At 43.3% G+C, this 18,143-nt stretch overlaps 1 protein-coding gene across 1 annotated transcript in view; it reads left to right on the top strand.

Moving 5' to 3' along the window:
* PRMT3 (protein arginine methyltransferase 3) overlaps nt 1–18,143 on the top strand; it is an 81,017-nt gene that overhangs the window by 31,419 nt on the left and 31,455 nt on the right. Inside the window, exons 11-13 of the mRNA XM_080909154.1 lie at nt 5,282–5,360; nt 13,043–13,230; nt 14,927–15,013. Coding sequence (XP_080765280.1) covers nt 5,282–5,360; nt 13,043–13,230; nt 14,927–15,013 — 354 coding nt within the window. The remainder of the gene's footprint in view (nt 1–5,281; nt 5,361–13,042; nt 13,231–14,926; nt 15,014–18,143) is intronic.

The raw sequence follows: 18,143 nt of genomic DNA, 5'->3' as shown, positions 1-18,143 counted from the left end.
ATGTGCTCCCTTGTCCTTAAATGGAGTGTGATCTGTCACCTGAATAACATTGTAGTTAACATTCAGTCTTACGTTGATGCTCAAGTCAGCTGTGGAGGATTCTGATTCCGTTCCGTGTCTGTAGGTCTTGTTTCCAGTGGTGCAGTCATCACTCATTCCTCAGGGTGGCTCTTCTCTCATAGAGGTTGGCTTCTTCCCATGATGAAGCTCATGGTCATAGCTTTGGTTCTTCAGTCTTACTGGACTTCTTCAGTGTTTAGAATAGAATGCCATATATATTTTTGCCATTTTCCATTTACTTTTGTTCCCGTGATACTGACATTTGAACCCAGGGTCTTGTTCACACTAGGCAAGTCCTTGACCACGGAATCACATCCTCAGTCCTTCCCTCTAAACGTTTCTGTGTTTAAGTGGGTTTCTTATGTAGCAAACACAGATGGTTCCTATCATAAGATAGACACCCCAGCGTACGACTTGTCAGCTTCATGTTAAAACCCTTCCGGTGTTTGCCCAGCAGGGGCATAGCTGGATCACCTCGTGGATAGGTTTAGTTTTTTGTTTGTTGTTAAATATCTATTTTATGCTAATGGGTGTTTTGCTGCATGTATACATGTGCAACATATACACGTCTGATGCCCATGGAGGCCAGGAAAAATGTCAGATTCCATGGAACTGAAATTACAGGTTATGAGCCTCCATGTGGCTTCTGGGAATTTAACTCAGGTTCTCTGCACAGGCAACCAGTGAGGCTAACCACTGAGCCGTCTCTCCAGGCTCCATATGCTGTGTTTTTGAGGCCCTTCTCATTTCCACCGTGGTCACACTAGATCCCACTCCCACCACTTGAGGAATCATAACTGTGTCTCTTTCTGCGCCTTTTTATGAGGTCTGAGTTTTCATGTCAGATTCCTTTCCCCCTTACACTTGGTCTTGAATCCACTCTTGGGCTTTCTGACAGCCAGTTTGATGATGGCAACTGTAGTGTAGAGTGTGCTCTGAATTCAGTAGATGGCTTAGATCCCATGGGTGTGTTATGGGTTAAATCCTGTAGGCTTGTTACTTGTTGAAAGCAATTTTTTTTTTCTCTAAATTACTTCAGATGACTCTCAAATGTCTCTCTGCAGAGTAACTGCTTATTTTTAACTCTCTCATAACTTGGTTTTGTCTAGCGGTGTTTCAGTCATTTGTTTATTTGAAATTAGGAAAGACGCTTGTACCTAAGGTATCTGCCCTTTTTAAAATCACCTATGAACCTGTTCCACCGGGAAGACATCATGCACATTTTAGGAGTCAGGTTCCTGTTCTCATGAATGTGGATCTGCAACCATGGTTTAATTCCATGTGCTCTTTTGTGGCTCTTAAGTTTTGAAGGGCAAATGCAGTATTTAATTTTATAAAGTAAATGTCAGTTTTGAAGGAAGACTGCCCCATGAGCATCATAGGAGGTGATATCAGGTATAATCCTTCCAGATGGTGCCCTACAGGTGAGGCAGCAGCCTGTGAAATTGTACTCTGAATTGCACTGCAGATGAGCGGGGCGTGAGAAGCCCAGCTTTCCGCTATCAGTAATAAACGACTTGGTTCAGAACCAAGGACAACTCCCAGGACGTTAAAGGCTGTTTAGTCACATGGGAAGCCTTTAGTAGACTGAGGTTCAGCAAACTGGAAAGTTAGGAGGAAGGACGCTGCTGCTAACAGTTCATACACCATCTTCATCCACTCACTTTTAATGAGCTGAGTGACTGTTCTCGGTGCCGTCTGTGTATTACTTCTGCATACAATCTGCAAGTCACATAATCCTCCACACCAGTGTTTCAGACCTTACCAAGGTGCCACTCTGAAGTATTCTGACTCACACACTTTAAATTCCAACCCCACTTACTGTGTTCTCTGGGAAGTTTTTTATTTTAAAATATCTTCACCCTCAGTACTCATGTCATCTTGATATAAATACGTAACCATCCAGTCAGGCCATTCAAACCTTGGCTTCTGTCATCAGTCCCGGTTCACCCTCTGCTTTAGTCTATTCACTGTTGACATGACTGGGCTCTGTGTGTGTGTGTGTGTGATGGTGACGTCTCCTTATGTAGCCCTGGCTGTCCTGGAACTCACTGTGTCTACCAGGCTGACCTCCAATTCACAGAGATCCTCCTAAGTGCTGGAATTAAAGGTACACCCCATCACACCCAGCTAACTCCCCTGTACTTTCGCTTAGGGGTGTACCAATGTTGTTGACATAATAGAAGCTCATATGGGAGCAGACTTTTGCATTAGAATGGAAAACAGGTTAGAGAGAGCCATGGAGAGAGGAAGGTGAGGTGGAGATGGGACGAAGTGACTTGTAGCTGTTTGCATCTGTCCCTTAGCACTGCCTCTGTGAAAGATATGTTGGTCTCCATGGATGCCAGTGCTGTCTGTGCCTGGGCCTGCATATGAGTCACTGGCTTCTTTGCTGTTGTAAGTCTCCGACTATTAACTGAATAGAAACGGGATTCCAAGTCTATGAAGGGTATTTGTGCCTGAGTAGTTGCATCCCTTGTTTATTCTAGAAGAGATCCTCAGAGTTGGAAGTGGAACTGATTCTGATAGTTTGAGCAGATTACTATTATTGTGTTCAAAATAGTATTTCTTAGTCATAAATTATAAAGATGCTTTGACAGATTTTATATTTCTATCTAGCTTGATTGAATAATTCAAGAAACATGTATTCTGAGGTTTGTAGTAGCTAATTTGTCAACTTGACAGTAGTTAGGGTCCTTTTAAAAGAAGGCACCTAAATTGAGAAAACTACCCCACCAGATTGGCCTATGCACAAGAGGTATTTCTTCTCTTTTCTTTAACTTTTAAGATTGATTTTTATTTTATGCATGTATGTCTGTATGAGGGTGTCAGATCTCCTGGAACTGAAGTTACAGACAGGTATGAGCTGCCATGTGGGTGCTAGGAATTGAATCCAGGATCTCAGGAAGAGCCATCTCTCCATCTTCAGTGAGGCTTTTTGAATTGATGATTGATTTGGGAGGACCCAGTCTATTGTGAGTAGTGTACCCATAGGCAGGTGGTCTGGGGTTATGTAAGAGCAGGTTTTGTGTATGACCTTTGTGTATGTATATATGTGCTTTATCTGCATATATGTCTGTGTATCACATGTGTTGCTGGTGCCAGACGAAGTGGGTTTCCTGACACTGGAGTGATGAGCCATCATCTCAGGGCCGAGACCTGAGCTCAGTCCTCGGGAAGAGCAGCCAGTGCTCTAGCCATTGAGCCATCTCTCCAGAATTTCAACTCTTCCTTCCTTCCTTCCTTCCTTCCTTCCTTCCTTCCTTCCTTTCTTTCTTCCTTCCTTCCTTCCTTCCTTCCTTCCTTCCTTTCTTTCTTCCTTCCTTCCTTCCTTCCTTTCTTTCTTTCTTCCTTTCTTTCTTTCTTTCTTCCTTTCTTTCTTCCTTTCTTTCTTTCTTCCTTTCTTTCTTCCTTTCTTTCTTTCTTCCTTTCTTCCTTCCTTTCTTCCTTTCTTTCTTTCTTTCTTTCTTTCTTTCTTCCTTCCTTCCTTCCTTCCTTCCTTCCTTCCTTTTTTCCTTTCTTTCTTTCTTCCTTCCTTCCTTCCTTCCTTCCTTTCTTTCTTTCTTTCTTCCTTTCTTTCTTCCTTCCTTTCTTTCTTTCTTTCTTTCTTCCTTTCTTTCTTTCTTTCTTTCTTTCTTTCTTCCTTCCTTCCTTCCTTCCTTTCTTCCTTCCTTCCTTCCTTCCTTCCTTCCTTCCTTCCTTCCTTCCTTCCTTTCTTTCTTTCGACATGAGTTCTCTGAGTAGCCCTGGCTGTCCTGGAACATATCTGTAGACCAGGTTGGCCTTGAATTTAGAGATCCACCTGCCTCTGCTTTCCAAGTACTGGGATTAAAGGTATGCACCACCCATGCCCAACTTTAGACAGTCTTTCTATATTTTGGGTAAACAGATGTCTCACTTTTAAGATTCACCTTCGCCAGTGCAAAGGTGTTTATTTATAATCATTCTTGTGTGTAGATCTATATAAATGTGTAAGTATCATTGGTGAAATTTCACACATCCCACGTTCCCTGCACATACAGAGCATATTAACAGGCACTAGTGCACTTGTTCAGGAGGTTCCATCTGAGCCTTGTTTCTGTGGTGTGAGCACATCTGCAGCTCAGCATGGCTGCCTGGACATTTTTCCTATCTGAGAGTTTGTGCAGAGGAAGTTGACCCAAGGCAGAGGCAGTCATCAGACCCGCTTCTGGGTCACTCACCTGTAGGGATGGTTTTAGGGATGATGTTTGTTTCTGTGGTTAAAGAATAGAGTGTTTATCCCACCAGAAAATAATGTACATAGAGCCAGGGTGCAGATGAGAAACAGCTTCTGTTGGAGGGCTGGTGTGAGGTGCAGCTGTGCTGAGGGATGTGGCCCTGGAGGAGGGAGAGTGGCTGCAGCATGTGACTATCTGACAGTACCTAGTGTGTGCTACACCGATAGAATGTTAGGACCCCAAGAGTGTCTCCTTCCCCTGTGTACTCCATTACCCTTTCCCTGGGAACGGCTCACTGGTGTTTCTTGAAATCTGGTTGTACTGGGATCCTGTTCCTTGAGCTGAATTTCATACAGTACCATTTCTTGATGCTGATGTGTGGCAAGTAGAAGACAAACTGTAGTAGGAAGTGTAACACTTACTTAGATTATGGGCAGCCACCCTGTTGTATTAAGAGCTCCTAGTGTGCCCTGTGAGCCTCTGTGATGAATGAATGCTCATCCTGCTCCCTGAGTTGAGGTAGTACTGTCTGTGTGCACACCAATGAAAGCTCTCTAGACAGTGCATGCGTCAGGGAGTGGTACTTTGAGGTGGGCTGTCATGTGCATACCAGGATGTGTGGCAACATCTCGTGGCTCTGCCCAGAGGATGCCAGTAGTGTTTCCACCATCACCTCCACCGTGAGACTGAGAGAGAAAAAGTCTGTCAGGACCAGGACTCCCATTTAGACGTGTGACGTTCCAGGGAGCTGCAGGGCTGATGAAGAAAGTTACTGAAAAGTGGGATGTAGTGCAGAGTCTGTACTTGCTGCCATGAGAGCCAACTGGATCCTTTTCACACCCAAACCTGGTTTCCAATGCTCACCCTATATAGAGCACACGTGCGTGTGTGTGCACACACTATGACAGAGTTATGCAGCAGAAGAAGGTGCTTGCTGAATGATCTGTCAGCTGCTCCGATTGGTCTCTTGTGGCAGTGCCCATTCCTGTCACTCATCTTCTCATCTTTTCCTTTCTGTGCAGGGCTATTTTCTTCTTTTTGAGTCGATGTTGGATTCTGTCCTTTATGCAAAGAGTAAATACTTGGCAAAAGGGGGATCGGGTAAGTACGGCATTTCAATGTTAATCAGATCTTAAGATGGCACCACCAAATGAAGCTTTGAACATCAAGCACCCTGTATATGGCTGAGTCTGAGTCGAGATAAAAGATGTTTCTATTGGAAGGAGACTTTGCCACTTAAGATACAAGGAGTCCAAGGTCATAGTGTCTTAGGACATCTTCTATTAAAAGTTTTTTGTTTGTTTGTTTAATAAAAGCAAGGACTATGTTTTAATAATAATGGGAAGTTTTTAATATTCAAATTAAAATGTATCAGAAGCATCTTTTCAGTTTTTAACCTTTTGTCATTTACCGTTTTCCTTGATTAATTTTAGCCAAAGGCCAATAGCATGTTTCATACTGAGTTAGAGACTATTTGCTTTAATGGCAGATTTTCCCTACTTCACTAACTTATGAGCGAATCTCTACTGTGTGATTAGTTTAGTGTTTAGAAAGGTTTTAAGTACCCCCTACCTGCAGGGACCTGTTATACTGGAAGAGTCTGGGTTTAGTCCAGCCTCCTGCCCTTAGTACCCTGCAGTTACATAGGCAGTTACTGTCTGGTTAAAAGCCTCAGAGCAAATCAGGAGAGTTAGGGCGGGTCCTCCAGACAGTGGAACACTAGTAGCACTGTGTTCCCTCCTCTCAAGGTGCATTGCTATCTGTTCCCTGCACCTACGTTAACTAGTTCTTGATCTCTGCTGTGAGCCTGGCTAGAGAGAGTTTATTTACCCTGAAACAGTTACACGTATGTGTGATTATTGTGGTCTTTTCACGACTGAAGGAAATAATACCACTTAATGATTCTCTAGTGGCCATTACTGTCACCCTTGCTTATGCTATACACAATCCTCACCAAAACCCTTTGAGGGTTGGGGAACAGTCTCAAAAGCTGTCCAGGAAGATGATGCCATTGAGCGGCTAAGTCTGCATTTCATTTTCCTTTCTGGTTTTTAAGCTCATATCTGCCTGACCTAATCAATATTCATGTTTTTTTTTTCACTAAACCTTGTTTCCTTTATTAAAATACGTTTAAAACATCTGACTCTTGCTGTGGGGTTCTAGGGACGCCCCCTCCACACCTCCCCAGTGGTGCCCATTGATCTCACTGAAGACCTGACAGCAGCTAATGCATTTAAATCGAGTGCTCAGTAAGATTCATTAGGCCCCCACAGCCACGGGACCACGGCAGCTGGAGGGATAAAGGGAGGCTAATGATTCTAGTTTAGTCCGTATTTTTATATAACTGATGAACATTAGGATCATCTGACGGTGTCATCAGAAGAATTGGCATTTAGCTGCCTGAGCAGTGCTGTGGAATGCTATTTGTTAATATAATTAGGAGAAAAAGAAATAAAGTGTGAGCAATGTGAAACGAGCCATTATTGCCACCAGATGCTCCTATGTATTGTAAAGTTTTACTCTATGTTTTTCAGAAGGAATCCTTACCAAGCAATTGGTAATGCAAAAAGTTTAGAAAGAATGATTGTTTTATGGAAGAGGGCATGGGCATTGTAGGCTCACATGAGCATAATTGGTTCATGATGTAAATCCGAGTTTATTTTTCTCCTCTCTCCCACAAGGAAAATTTAAATCACTGTAAAGAAATACTAAGTTTTTGGGTAAAGAGAATTAATGCTGGAAGGTGTCAGCTCACCCAAACTTACTGTTAAATATGGTGAAATTCCAAACTACTAGTTGTTAAAGGTAGATGAGAATTTGTGTGTTTCCCTTTTTTTAATGTTAAAAATTATACAGTAGAGTTTTAAGTGCTGATGTCTGCACCAGTTTGTCTCCAATTGGAAAAGTACTCAAAAAATGGCAAGAAACAGTCAAAGTAGCAAGGCCCTGGGGTGGCAGAGACAGGAAGAAGAGTCCTGCCATGTATTAAGTGCATCCCGAGGTCTGGGTAATAAAACCAGACGTTACTGGTTCCTGTGTGGGAGACTAGTTGAAGAAAATAGGAAATCTTGTATAGCCACAGATGTAACTGGAACATTTTCCAATATAGGAAACTTTTTAATAGCAAAGTAAAAAATAATTATTTAAAAACTAAACAAAGCCAAGTATGGTGGCTTACAATTGCAATCCCAGACTTGGGAGTTGGAAGCAGGAAGATTAGGAGTTCAAGTCCAGCCTCAGCTATCCACTGAGTTCAGGCCTTGACAATATAAGACCTTTCATTAAAGGGAGAAAGAAAGGGATAAAAAGAAGTAAGGTTCAGCTAGGCTCAGTATATTCTTATAGTCCCAGCACTTAGACTGAAGCAAGAAGAATACCTAGGCCTTGAAGTTCAGGGCTAGCCTAGGCAAGAGACTAAAACGTTTAAACAACCCTTCCCCAAACAGTTTACTCTGGACAAGAAATTGTAATTTGGTCAGTGAATCAGATAGATTACAAACACATTAGACTTGAGAGAAGTGGGGTTTTCCAAGAACTTAAGCTTGGAGCCAGAAAGAATGATTTACACAGTTGAGATCATTTAACAGACTGTACACAAGCAAAGTCAATAAAGCAGGGAACTCATCCAGCTCCTACCGTCAGCTTAATTTCTAACGTATCAGTGGATGAATGACAGCTCCCAGAAAAGGATCAGGACAAGGAAAGATGGAGGGCACAGGATCTTCACACGTCCTTTTGGAAGTGTCGGTGCATTCTCTGAGGTTGAAGGACTCACTTCAAGATCATAGCACCTTTATTGCGCTCAGAGAAAAGGCGGCGAGAGGGAGAGGACGAGAGAGAATGAGAACACGAAGATTAGTTATAGATGTGTCTTCCTCAAGTTCTCTCCACTTCTTGAGATAGGGTCTCTCACTGGGCCTTTGGCCTCCACCTTACTTTAAAAAGACTTGGAAAATTGATGGGATCTGGTAAATAGGACGGATAGACAGTAATGAGCCTTTGTGTTGAGCCCGTGTTTACAGCTCTGTCCTTGCAGGTGCTGAGCTCTGTGTTGTTTCTCAGCTGCCTGCTTGCTAGTGGTAGAGAACATCCAATTCCTTTTATGTCCTGCAGTTTTGCTGAGCTTGGTGGTTATATCTAAAAGGATTTTCTGTGTAAACAATTAGTCATCTGCAAAATTTTAATACTGCCCTTCTGGTTTCTTACCTGTAACCCTTTGATAAAAACAAGAAATGGACCATCCTTTCAAATACAGATGACTAAATGAGTAATTAGAACCTGACTAAGAATGAGAAGATCATAGGTAAATAGCTGCTGATTACACCAGGGCAAAGCGAGTCAGTTCAGGGAGCCCAGCCACCCACTGTGGGAAATCAAAACTGACATGCCTGGGAGCAGAAGAGATTGGAATTACGTTCTGTTAATAGCACATAGAAGTAATTCTTATGGAATCTGCTCAAAATCAGCAGTAGACTCTAAAATCATTTCTAGCAGAAGAGCAGCATCTTTCTCATTACCAGAAAGGAATTTTTTTCCACTTGTCATTGCACGGCCCAGGACTAGGAAAGTAGGTCCCCCTCCTACTGAGAATCCCAGTGCATTTCGGGCTCTTTCAGGCTTTTATCCAGTACTGAGCAGGTTGGCTAGCAGCCTGTACCAGCTTCCTGCTTCTGATTTGCTTTACAGGGACAGTCACAAGGGGCTTTTGAAATATGGATGCTCAGTCTTCATGCAAGAGGCCTTTGAACACAGTCCAGAGACAGAGTCCTGCTTCTAACAATTTGTTTTTAATGCTTCCCTTTATATATAGTATTGGGGTAAGAGGACTTGTAGGAAACTGGAAAAGGACGTATTAAAGGTCAGGAATGCTACAAACTGAAAAGTGGAAGTGACACAGCCAGAAGGGCTGCAGAGCGGAGGCTGCTGCCTGTGGCTGACACGGTGCACTGTGTAGATGACACTGTGGGCAGACTTCAAGACTTCCTTCGCTCTCTGGCTGTCGTCTTAGGTGCTGTTGACATTACTTTACCTCCCTACCTTCAGTCTCCTTTGTACAATGCAGATTATACTATTATATTATTGATTAGAGCTGAACTGTAGAAAATCATCTCAGAGTCTTGAAGAGGTTCTTGGTATGACGTGGTCTTTCAATATGTATTAAGTCTCCTGTGTTCTTGCTGGAAACAGGGTCAGCGCTGGCCTGTGCCTTAAACAGTGGTGAAAGGGGCTTGAGCATGCCACCTTCGTCCAGCAGCACATCGAGTGTCAGCCACATTTGCACATGGATGACAGCACACAAGAAGCCATGGAGGCTGATTCTGGGGCTTAGCATTCCCTAGACTGTCTTTATACTTAACTATCTACTTGGTCTTCCCAACTTTACACCACACTTGTTATTTTGGTGGGTTTCTTTCTTTTTTTTTTTTTAATCCCTCAAAATATCCTGATGATGGTATTTACTTTTTTCTGCACATAGTTTTTCAAAATATATTCCAATTACATATTAAGTTTACCTAAACTAATGGAGCCGATCACTGTTTTTAAGGTAATGTGGAGGAGTAAGTCCAGTTTCTAAGTTACTCTTGCTCTATAAATTGGCAAGTGTTTACAATGATTTAACTCCTGTGTGTTTGTGTTTTGTGGGAACTGTGTTCTTGCACACCTCCTTTTGGGCCCAGACGGTTGTAAGGCCTTCCCCAGGGAGAAAGGAGCCCCGTCTTACACTGCTCACCTCATGAGCCGTTCTAGTGACAGATGAATTCTGGGCACTGAATCGAGAAGGACACAGATGTCAAAGCCATGGATTTATAAATGGTCTGCTAACTGGCTGCTTTTGTCCAGTCAGCACTTGGGCGATTTCACCTATAAGCAGGCATAATTATTCAATTATAGCTTCTATCTGACAAAAAAAAGAAAAAACCCAAAAAACCAAAAACAAGTGACAAATGTGTGAAAATGTGAAGGTAAAGTTCGTGGGGTTCTGGCACTGGCCCAAGGATCAGGCAGCTGTGCCGAGGTGGATGCCGAACCCCACTGACCTCTAGCACTGATTACAGATCTTTTATAAATATCCACGTCTTTCTGATAGATGAGAAAATCATATTTTTAAGTTAAAAAATAGAAAAACAGGTTTTTATACCTTTGAAATATAATTAGCTTGAAAATTGTGCCTCAGCACTTGAAACAACATTCTGCTCTAGACTTTTTCTGTAGTTGTAGCTTGAATTTCATTACAGTTTTCCTTATGAAGGCTCCATCTTTGTTCTCCACGGTGTCGCTGTCACAACACACGGCTTGAGGGGGTGGCAGGTCGGCGGCTTTTGGTAAACGTCCAGGTTGTGTTTTCAGTGTGACAGGCCACATCCCTGCCCTCTCTCTAGCTCTGGCACTGAAGCACACTGCAGCTGTAGGTGATTGGTAAACTCACTAGAGCAGTGGTCTTACAGTGAGTTCACAAGCCCAGCAGCAGCAGGCTAGGTTGATGTATGAGCTGTGGTTTGCCAAACCCGATGATGTCATAAAAAATAATAATAAAATAAAATAAAACCACAAAGCAGTGAGGCTTTTTGATCATGGTCTGAGACAGAGCCTCCTGAACTATACTAAATCCTGTGACTATCCACGTCATGTCAAGGAGTACTGCAATATGTTTAGTTCCCATGACCTATAGAACAATGGTACTCTAGTAGTGACAACCAACAACCCTGAAATCTCACCTCTTCTCGCTGGCAGGATCTCTGGGTCTGACCCACTGCCTGTCTTGTGGACAAGGCTTTATTTATTGAACACAGACAGTCACCCTGCTTTCATAATAACCACAGAAAGTGGTCATTTCAACAACAGCAACAACAAAAAATGGCTTCCAAAACCTAAAGTGGTGGCTTTACCAAAAGTGTTTGCTGACCTGACTACACCTTACTGTGTTTTTTTGGGCATAGAGCAGGAAGCTGCAGCTTGGCACAAAGCTCTGTAAAGGGTATGAGAAGCTAGCCAGATACCCAGCACTGCCTCAGTATCCATTTTTGTCTTCACTGCTTCACATGTTAGAATGTGGCTCAGATGATGGGTTTGTCTTTGGTCAGACCCTAGCAACAAAGCAGGTTTTTTGAGAAATTTACTTTCTTCAGAATGGAACTAGCCAGAGAGCTTGAAGGAGGAGGAGAGCTCTCTGTGCAGCCAGCCAAACTGGGGCAGCATTAGGGCCTGTGTCCTGCTTTGATGCAGATCTCATGCTGGCCTTTATTTTAAAGATCACTTAGAGCTGTTGTCTTTGGATATACAGTTTGTATGGGTGAAGTACAGGGTGGTCTCTAAGTCTGAAGATTAGCTGGTGATATGTACCTGACTTTCTTTTTCTGGATTCATGAATTCCCTACAAGTTGATGCTCAAGCTATTCACAAGAAGAGTTAATTTCCATGTAAGTCACAGGAAAGAGAAGCTCTGTGCCCTGTTCGTCATATGAGTAGACTACATGTATTTACTGTTCCGTAGAATTTATCCTAGTTCTAAATCATTCTCTGGTGCCTTATCTGCTCAGCCCCCTTAGCCGTTTCTCATGTGCCCTAAGTTCTGGCACTGGTGACACATATGGTGCTGGGTCTCAGAGGCTTCTGCTGTGTTTGCATTTGCATATTCATGGTCTTCAGTTTTATGTCTCAGACCCAAATAATTTCACCTCTTAAGTTTCATCTTCTTGTTGGCATTTTCACTGGTGCCCAGAGCAATGCACTTGCTCTCTCTGCGTCTGCCCATATTGGTGCCCTGTAAAAGCTGACAGTCTGCTCAACTGCTAAAGCCAGGCTCTGTTCCTGAGTGCCACCTCCCAGCTGTTTCTCAGCTCCATTTCCTCTTCCTGCCGTAGCCTGACCTGGTTTTCACCACCCAGTCATCACATGCTTCTGAACTTGTCTGTTTGCCTCCCAATTATTCTTCACATAGCACTTCAATGATTGTTCTAAAACCGGAATCTGATCACAGTGCTGACTTGGTAAAATTTTCCCTGAGTTACCCTTTTTAAAATAAAGTCCAGCTCACTACAGAGGTTTGCAGAGCCCTTCAAGTCTGTGTCTCTGTTGTCTAGGTAGAATGCAAGTGCCAGCCCATAATGGTGACTGCTGCACTTTCTCACTGTTAGACGACTCTTCCCATCCTCACTCTCCAGCTGGGTTCCATTCTTACATGGTAGCCAGCTTCTCCTGCTAAAGCCTGTCTGACTTGGTTGGTTTTGCTGGGTGATGATGGGCAGTGCCTTGTACTTTCTCTTCTGAGGCCAGTCTGGGCAACATGAGATCCTGTCGAAAAATAGATAAGTACAATTTTCTTGAGAGTAGGGATTTGTATCCACAGTGTTTAATTTAGATTGGAGCATACTTAATGATCAGTTTGTAGTAAATTTAAGTATAATATGAGCTGCTCTTCTACCTGCCCATAAAGCTCCAAGGTGATTGTCCCCCTGTGGCACTACATATGTTCCTGGATAGTTTTTCCTCTTTCTATGTACTTTAGGGGAATATGTAAAATAGCAATTTAGAGGGCTGTCTTTAAGTTGTTGCATTTCGGCTTCAATATTAGTAGTTTTAGTAGAGCCTTTTGTTGGGGTGCCGACTTTACTGTCATGATTATGGCACTGGTGTAACTCGGTTTTCTCTCTGTCTCTGACCTTATTGATCTCTCCCTGCTAAGTAGTCCATGCAGATAGGTTTGATATTTACATTTAGCCATTTAAAGCCATCCTCTCATTGAAAAGAAGTTGCAACATATGTGGGCATGTTCTTTATTCTAGTCTACCCTGACATTTGCACCATCAGCCTTGTGGCCGTGAGTGACGTGACCAAGCACACTGATAGAATTGCCTTCTGGGATGACGTCTATGGCTTTAACATGTCCTGCATGAAGAAAGCAGTTATACCAGAAGCTGTTGTGGAAGTTGTAGATCACAAGACTCTTATTTCAGACCCGTTCAATATCAAGGTAGGTGTGAGAGCATTCCCTCTGTGTCTGTGGGGCTTGATTCGAGGACTCCCTGCATAAAGATGTACAGAAAACCTTTATGCAAGATGAGGGAATGTCTGCATACAGCCTGCATGCATATATGTTACTTACAGTTCACAGTTCCTTTGATCCAAGGACCCAGGTCACAGTAGAGGATGTATTCTTGCTGACTTTCCATGTGGGCTTCCTCTGGTTTTAATTTACTCTAAAACAGGATCAGGCTTGTTTCTAGGCCATCATTGCTTAGAACCACTTCTCTTTACTCCATTTATCAGCCTTCAGACCCAAGTCGAGGAGCTGGTTGAGTCACTTATACGTAGTTTAGCCTCCAGGGCCAGGCCTGTATCTGCAGTGCTGGCATCTGCCTCACGGCCGCCTGGCACCAAGCTACCTTCTCACAGATCACTATTCCATCCCATATCCACTGCCCAGTTCTTACTCAGAGCTCTTCCAGCCTCATTAGATTAACTAGCATGAATTTACCCAAAACCCCATAGCTATGTTGAAATATCCTCATTAAGTTCTTCTGTGTTTTATTTTTGTCGTGTTAACCTGTGGACTTACTGGGACTATTGATTTTTTACATGGCCTCCCCAGAGCTTGGCAGGAGGTGTCACACATAATGACGTGTGTGAAGATTGCAGCTGTGAGTTTAGGGCAGTCTCCTTCCTTTTGTAAGATAGAGCTATTCTCTGTGTAGAGGAGCCTCCTCAACAAGCAAGTCTGGTCAGCTGTGGAGCTGCTGGGTGCCCTGGTGCACTGATCGCCACTGTGGGCTGCTTCATGCTCTGGTAGGAAGAGGCGCGTGGAGCAGAGGGGACCAGTTACTGCCACCTTGGCTCTACTGCCGAGCAGGAGGAAGTAGGGGGAGGGAGTGCTGACTTCGCCTGATCCCTTAAACTACTGTGAGTAGTTGAGGTAGCTGGTTTAGGACTGAAACTCCAACGTGTTTAGTGAATGCTCTGTGATATTGAACCTGCCTGTTCAGCATTGCTTATTCCCATTCTTCCTACACCTAAAACCCTACACTATCACTTTAAAATGTTTCTTCAACTATCATAATGACGGCAATGTCCCAGGCTGTGGCTATAAATGCTATCAATTGCCACCCCTTCACAAAGTGACTTGGAGAACTTGAGCCAGGACAGAATACAAAGAAATGGGCTGTTTCTCTCCTAGATAAGTTCTCAGTTCTGCTGTTTGGTTTGAATTATTGTGGCTTTTCCTTCCATCTAAGAAACCCCTTTAAATATTGAGAGAGGAATTTTTCCTTACAGCATGTGTTTTCAAGTTACTATTTCCTCTAAGAAGATTAATGTCAGAACCAGAAACACAGCAGATGTGAGTGATGTGTCCTGATAGTGTGTAAGATGATTGTGGGTCAAGCACAGAACACTAGGTTTTAAATTTGGAAGTCTTTAATTTGTCAGCAAAATGGCAGACAGATCAAAGTGTGATTTCATAGATATCATTGCTTCCAGGAAATCAGAGTAGAGGTTACCAGCTTGATTTAGAGAAACGCCAACTGACTGTTACTATTCCTCTAGCTTGGAGAGAACCTCAGCGTCGCACCGTAGGGTTAGAAGTTAGGAAGCACTGGTTTGCAGCTGTCTGTGTTAGCCAGGCTTTGCTGTTCCTGCTTACCGATCCTTTGCTTTCTCCTTTCTGATGGAAGCATATAGATTGCCACACCACATCTATCTCAGACTTGGAGTTTGCTTCAGATTTTACCCTGAGAACCACGAAGACGGCCATGTGCACGGTAAGCCGACCCTTCCCGCTTCCATAGGTTTCCGTGGCGGTGCAGTTGATCGGCAGAGTGATGAGTTAATTTCCAGGCTTGTGATAAATGAAAAGAACGATTGTCATTGACAGTCTGCCTTTGCTGTCACTGGGCAGATCTGCGTCATGGATGAGTGGAACTCAGAAAAGCCACTGCAGCGCCGGAGATCTCAGCCACAGCTACAAGGCCCTGTCTCCTACAGTTAGTCACTTAGACAGATGTGGGCAATCTTGGTTTTTTTCTTTTTCTTTTTTTTTTTTTGGTTATTATTTATCATACTCAGTGGAGAACTTTCTATTTTATCTTCAAAAGCAAAAAGTTCTTCCAGTATGCCTCCCAGTAGGTCCCCAAACCTAATCTAGATACAAAATGACAGGCACATCCAAATACACATTTTTTCCCGGGATATAGGTCTGTTTGTTTATGGAGAGAGTCTCACTGTGTAGACTAGTTCTATCTCTGTAGGGACAGCACGCTTGTGTGGAGGAATCCAGGCCATGGACGCCCAAGCTGTCAGGGAATTGTGAGACGTGTCAACAGAGAGGCAGGTGTTCCTAATGTAGTACTGAAAGTTAATCACAGAATTTATGATAAAATCATCTTCCTGTGATGACAGGAGTGTGTCACCCCTTGAGCACGTGTGCTCGGAACATTCTGACACTCAGTTGTCGTGGTCATTTAGGTTGGCTTGACCTGGGATGCTGCATTGTACTGAGGAGGAAACTGCTGTAGTGTTTTATACTCACACAATGCTCTACCTTTTCCCTGACCCCTAAAAAGCCTTGTCCCTTAGTGGGACATGAGGAAACCTTAACAAATAGGACGGTGCAGGTGCTCAGGAAGCCATACTACAATTGGATCTGAAACAGTCAAAAAGAATTGCACTCCAGACATGGTGAGCCAGCCGTCCAGCAGCTGTTGAATGGAGAATCGCTGTGCAGTCAAACCAAGACAGAGCTAGGTTTAGCTGAGGGAGTAGGCCATCTCCTTTGCAGCAAATACAAAGGAAATCCTGGGCTAGAGTCATGGCTTCAATGGTAAGGGTTCAATTCTCAGGATTCCTATAAAAGTAAAAGGTGAGATTGATTTCTCAAGTTGCTTGCCCTCATAAAATAATAAGAATTAAAGGGCTGGAGAGATGACACAGTGGTTAAGAGCACTGACTGCTCTTACAGAGGTCCAGAGTTCAAATCCCAGCAACCACATGGTGGCTCACAACCATCTATAATGGGATCTGATGCCCTTTTCTGGTGTGTCTAAAGTCAGCAACAGTGTACTCATATAAATAAAAATTAATTAAAAAATTTAAAAAAATCTTTAAACAAATAGATCTTTGAGATTTTTAAATCCTATCTTTTGGAGAACACCGAGATGTTTGGTTAAGATCTGCATTTCTAACAAACCTGGTTCTTCATAACATGCTCACATGATCTGGAGCCTGACATGAGTAGAGTATCTCTACCTAATACTCCTAGTGAGCTTTGCCATTTACAGCCTGGCTCAGCCTCTGTGTCTGCGTTATCCCTCTGTAGTCTGGAGCTATTGTGCTGACTTAGTTTCTGAGGCAGCCCCTGTGCAGACGTGTCAGAGGATGGGCATCTGATTAGAATTGATCCCTTTGGTTTGGGCTGTGCTGGTGATGGGCAGAGCCGGTGACAGACAGTGCTGGTGACCAGTGATGGTGGAGGGATGAGGAGCAGCCTAGGGAGTGAGAGCGGGAGTTTGTAGAGGGAACAAAGTCTGTGGATTTCTCATTCTGAAACCAGCATACACAGTGACAAGACAGACAGTTTCTAAGAAGTTAAGCACGTTTAAATATATTCACAACCATTTGTCTGCTAACTAGATTCCAAATTTGTGTCCTAATTAAAAAACTAGAGAAAATTGGATTTTTCAAAATAACAAGAATACCTCGTAGATTTAATTTCCACAGCATGCATGCTGCAGGCTGATAGGGCTCAAGGTGGTTAGAACCTTCCATGAGCGGACACCTTTCTTTGCACCACCCCCTCTCTTGTCCACATACACGCACAGAACAAATGAACATTTCTAAGTAATTTTAATTTACTAAAGTTTGTTGAGTATAAAACTAAAACAAATAGCTTTATTTTGTAAATTCTAGTTTTTTGCTGCTTTTAATTCTCTATATATGGTGTGTGTGTGTGTGTGTGTGCTCGTGCGCACTCGTGTGAGAGAGACAGACAGACAGACAGACAGACTGACAGACAGACATTGGTTATCTTCCTCAGTCACCTGCCTTCATGTTACCTTGAGACAAAGTCTCGTTATAGCAGAAACGAGAGATCCACCTGCCTCTACCTCCCAGAGCTACCGTCAAAGGTACGCAGCAGTGCTCGGGTCTCTTCGTAACGCTAGTGCCTCAGCTCAGGTCTCTGCTCGTGAAGTGCTGATTCCTGCTGAGCATCTCCCCAGCCTCATCTGTGTACTTGTACCTGCGTGCTTTCTTACTGTGCCATTCGAGTTTACAATTCAGTTTCTGCAAACCCCTCACTAGTATAAAAGAGCATCTCAGCTGGGCATGGTGTTTGTGCCTCTAATCTCAGCACTTAGGTGACAGGCAGGAGTATCACAGCAAGATTGAGCCTTGCCTAACCCGGTATGAGATCTGCCTCAAACAAATCCAATTTTTTTTAAGCACTGGTTTTAATTTTTTTCTTTTTAATCAAGATACATATGAATGCTCGCTCTGCTTTTGTGCACACCAGAAGAGGACATCAGGTTCCATTACAGATGGTTGTAAGCCACCATGTGGTAGTTGGGACTTGAACTCGGGATCTCTAGAATAGCAGTCAGTGCTCTTCACTGGTGATGCTGTTCTTAGCATCTCTCCAGTTCCTCTTCCACCATGTTTACAGCCATGTTTAAGTGCTATAGTTACTGCCTCTCTAAGCCAGCCCTAACTGTTCCCTTGCTTTTCTTCTGCTTATGAGTTTCCCAATTCTACTTCATACTCACTACAATTATTAAGGACCTCAGTGGCTAAGAGTACCTACCACTATTGCAGAAGACCTGCGTTCTGTTCCCAGCACTTACATGGAAGCTCACAATTATCTGTAACTCCAGCTCCAAGAGCTCTAACACCTTCTTC

Source organism: Micromys minutus (assembly GCF_963924665.1).
Source record: "Micromys minutus genome assembly, chromosome: 32".
In the NCBI taxonomy this organism is placed as follows: Eukaryota; Metazoa; Chordata; class Mammalia; order Rodentia; family Muridae; genus Micromys; species Micromys minutus.
Note: the sequence above shows the minus strand (reverse complement) of the source record. Positions and strands in the feature narration are given on the sequence as shown.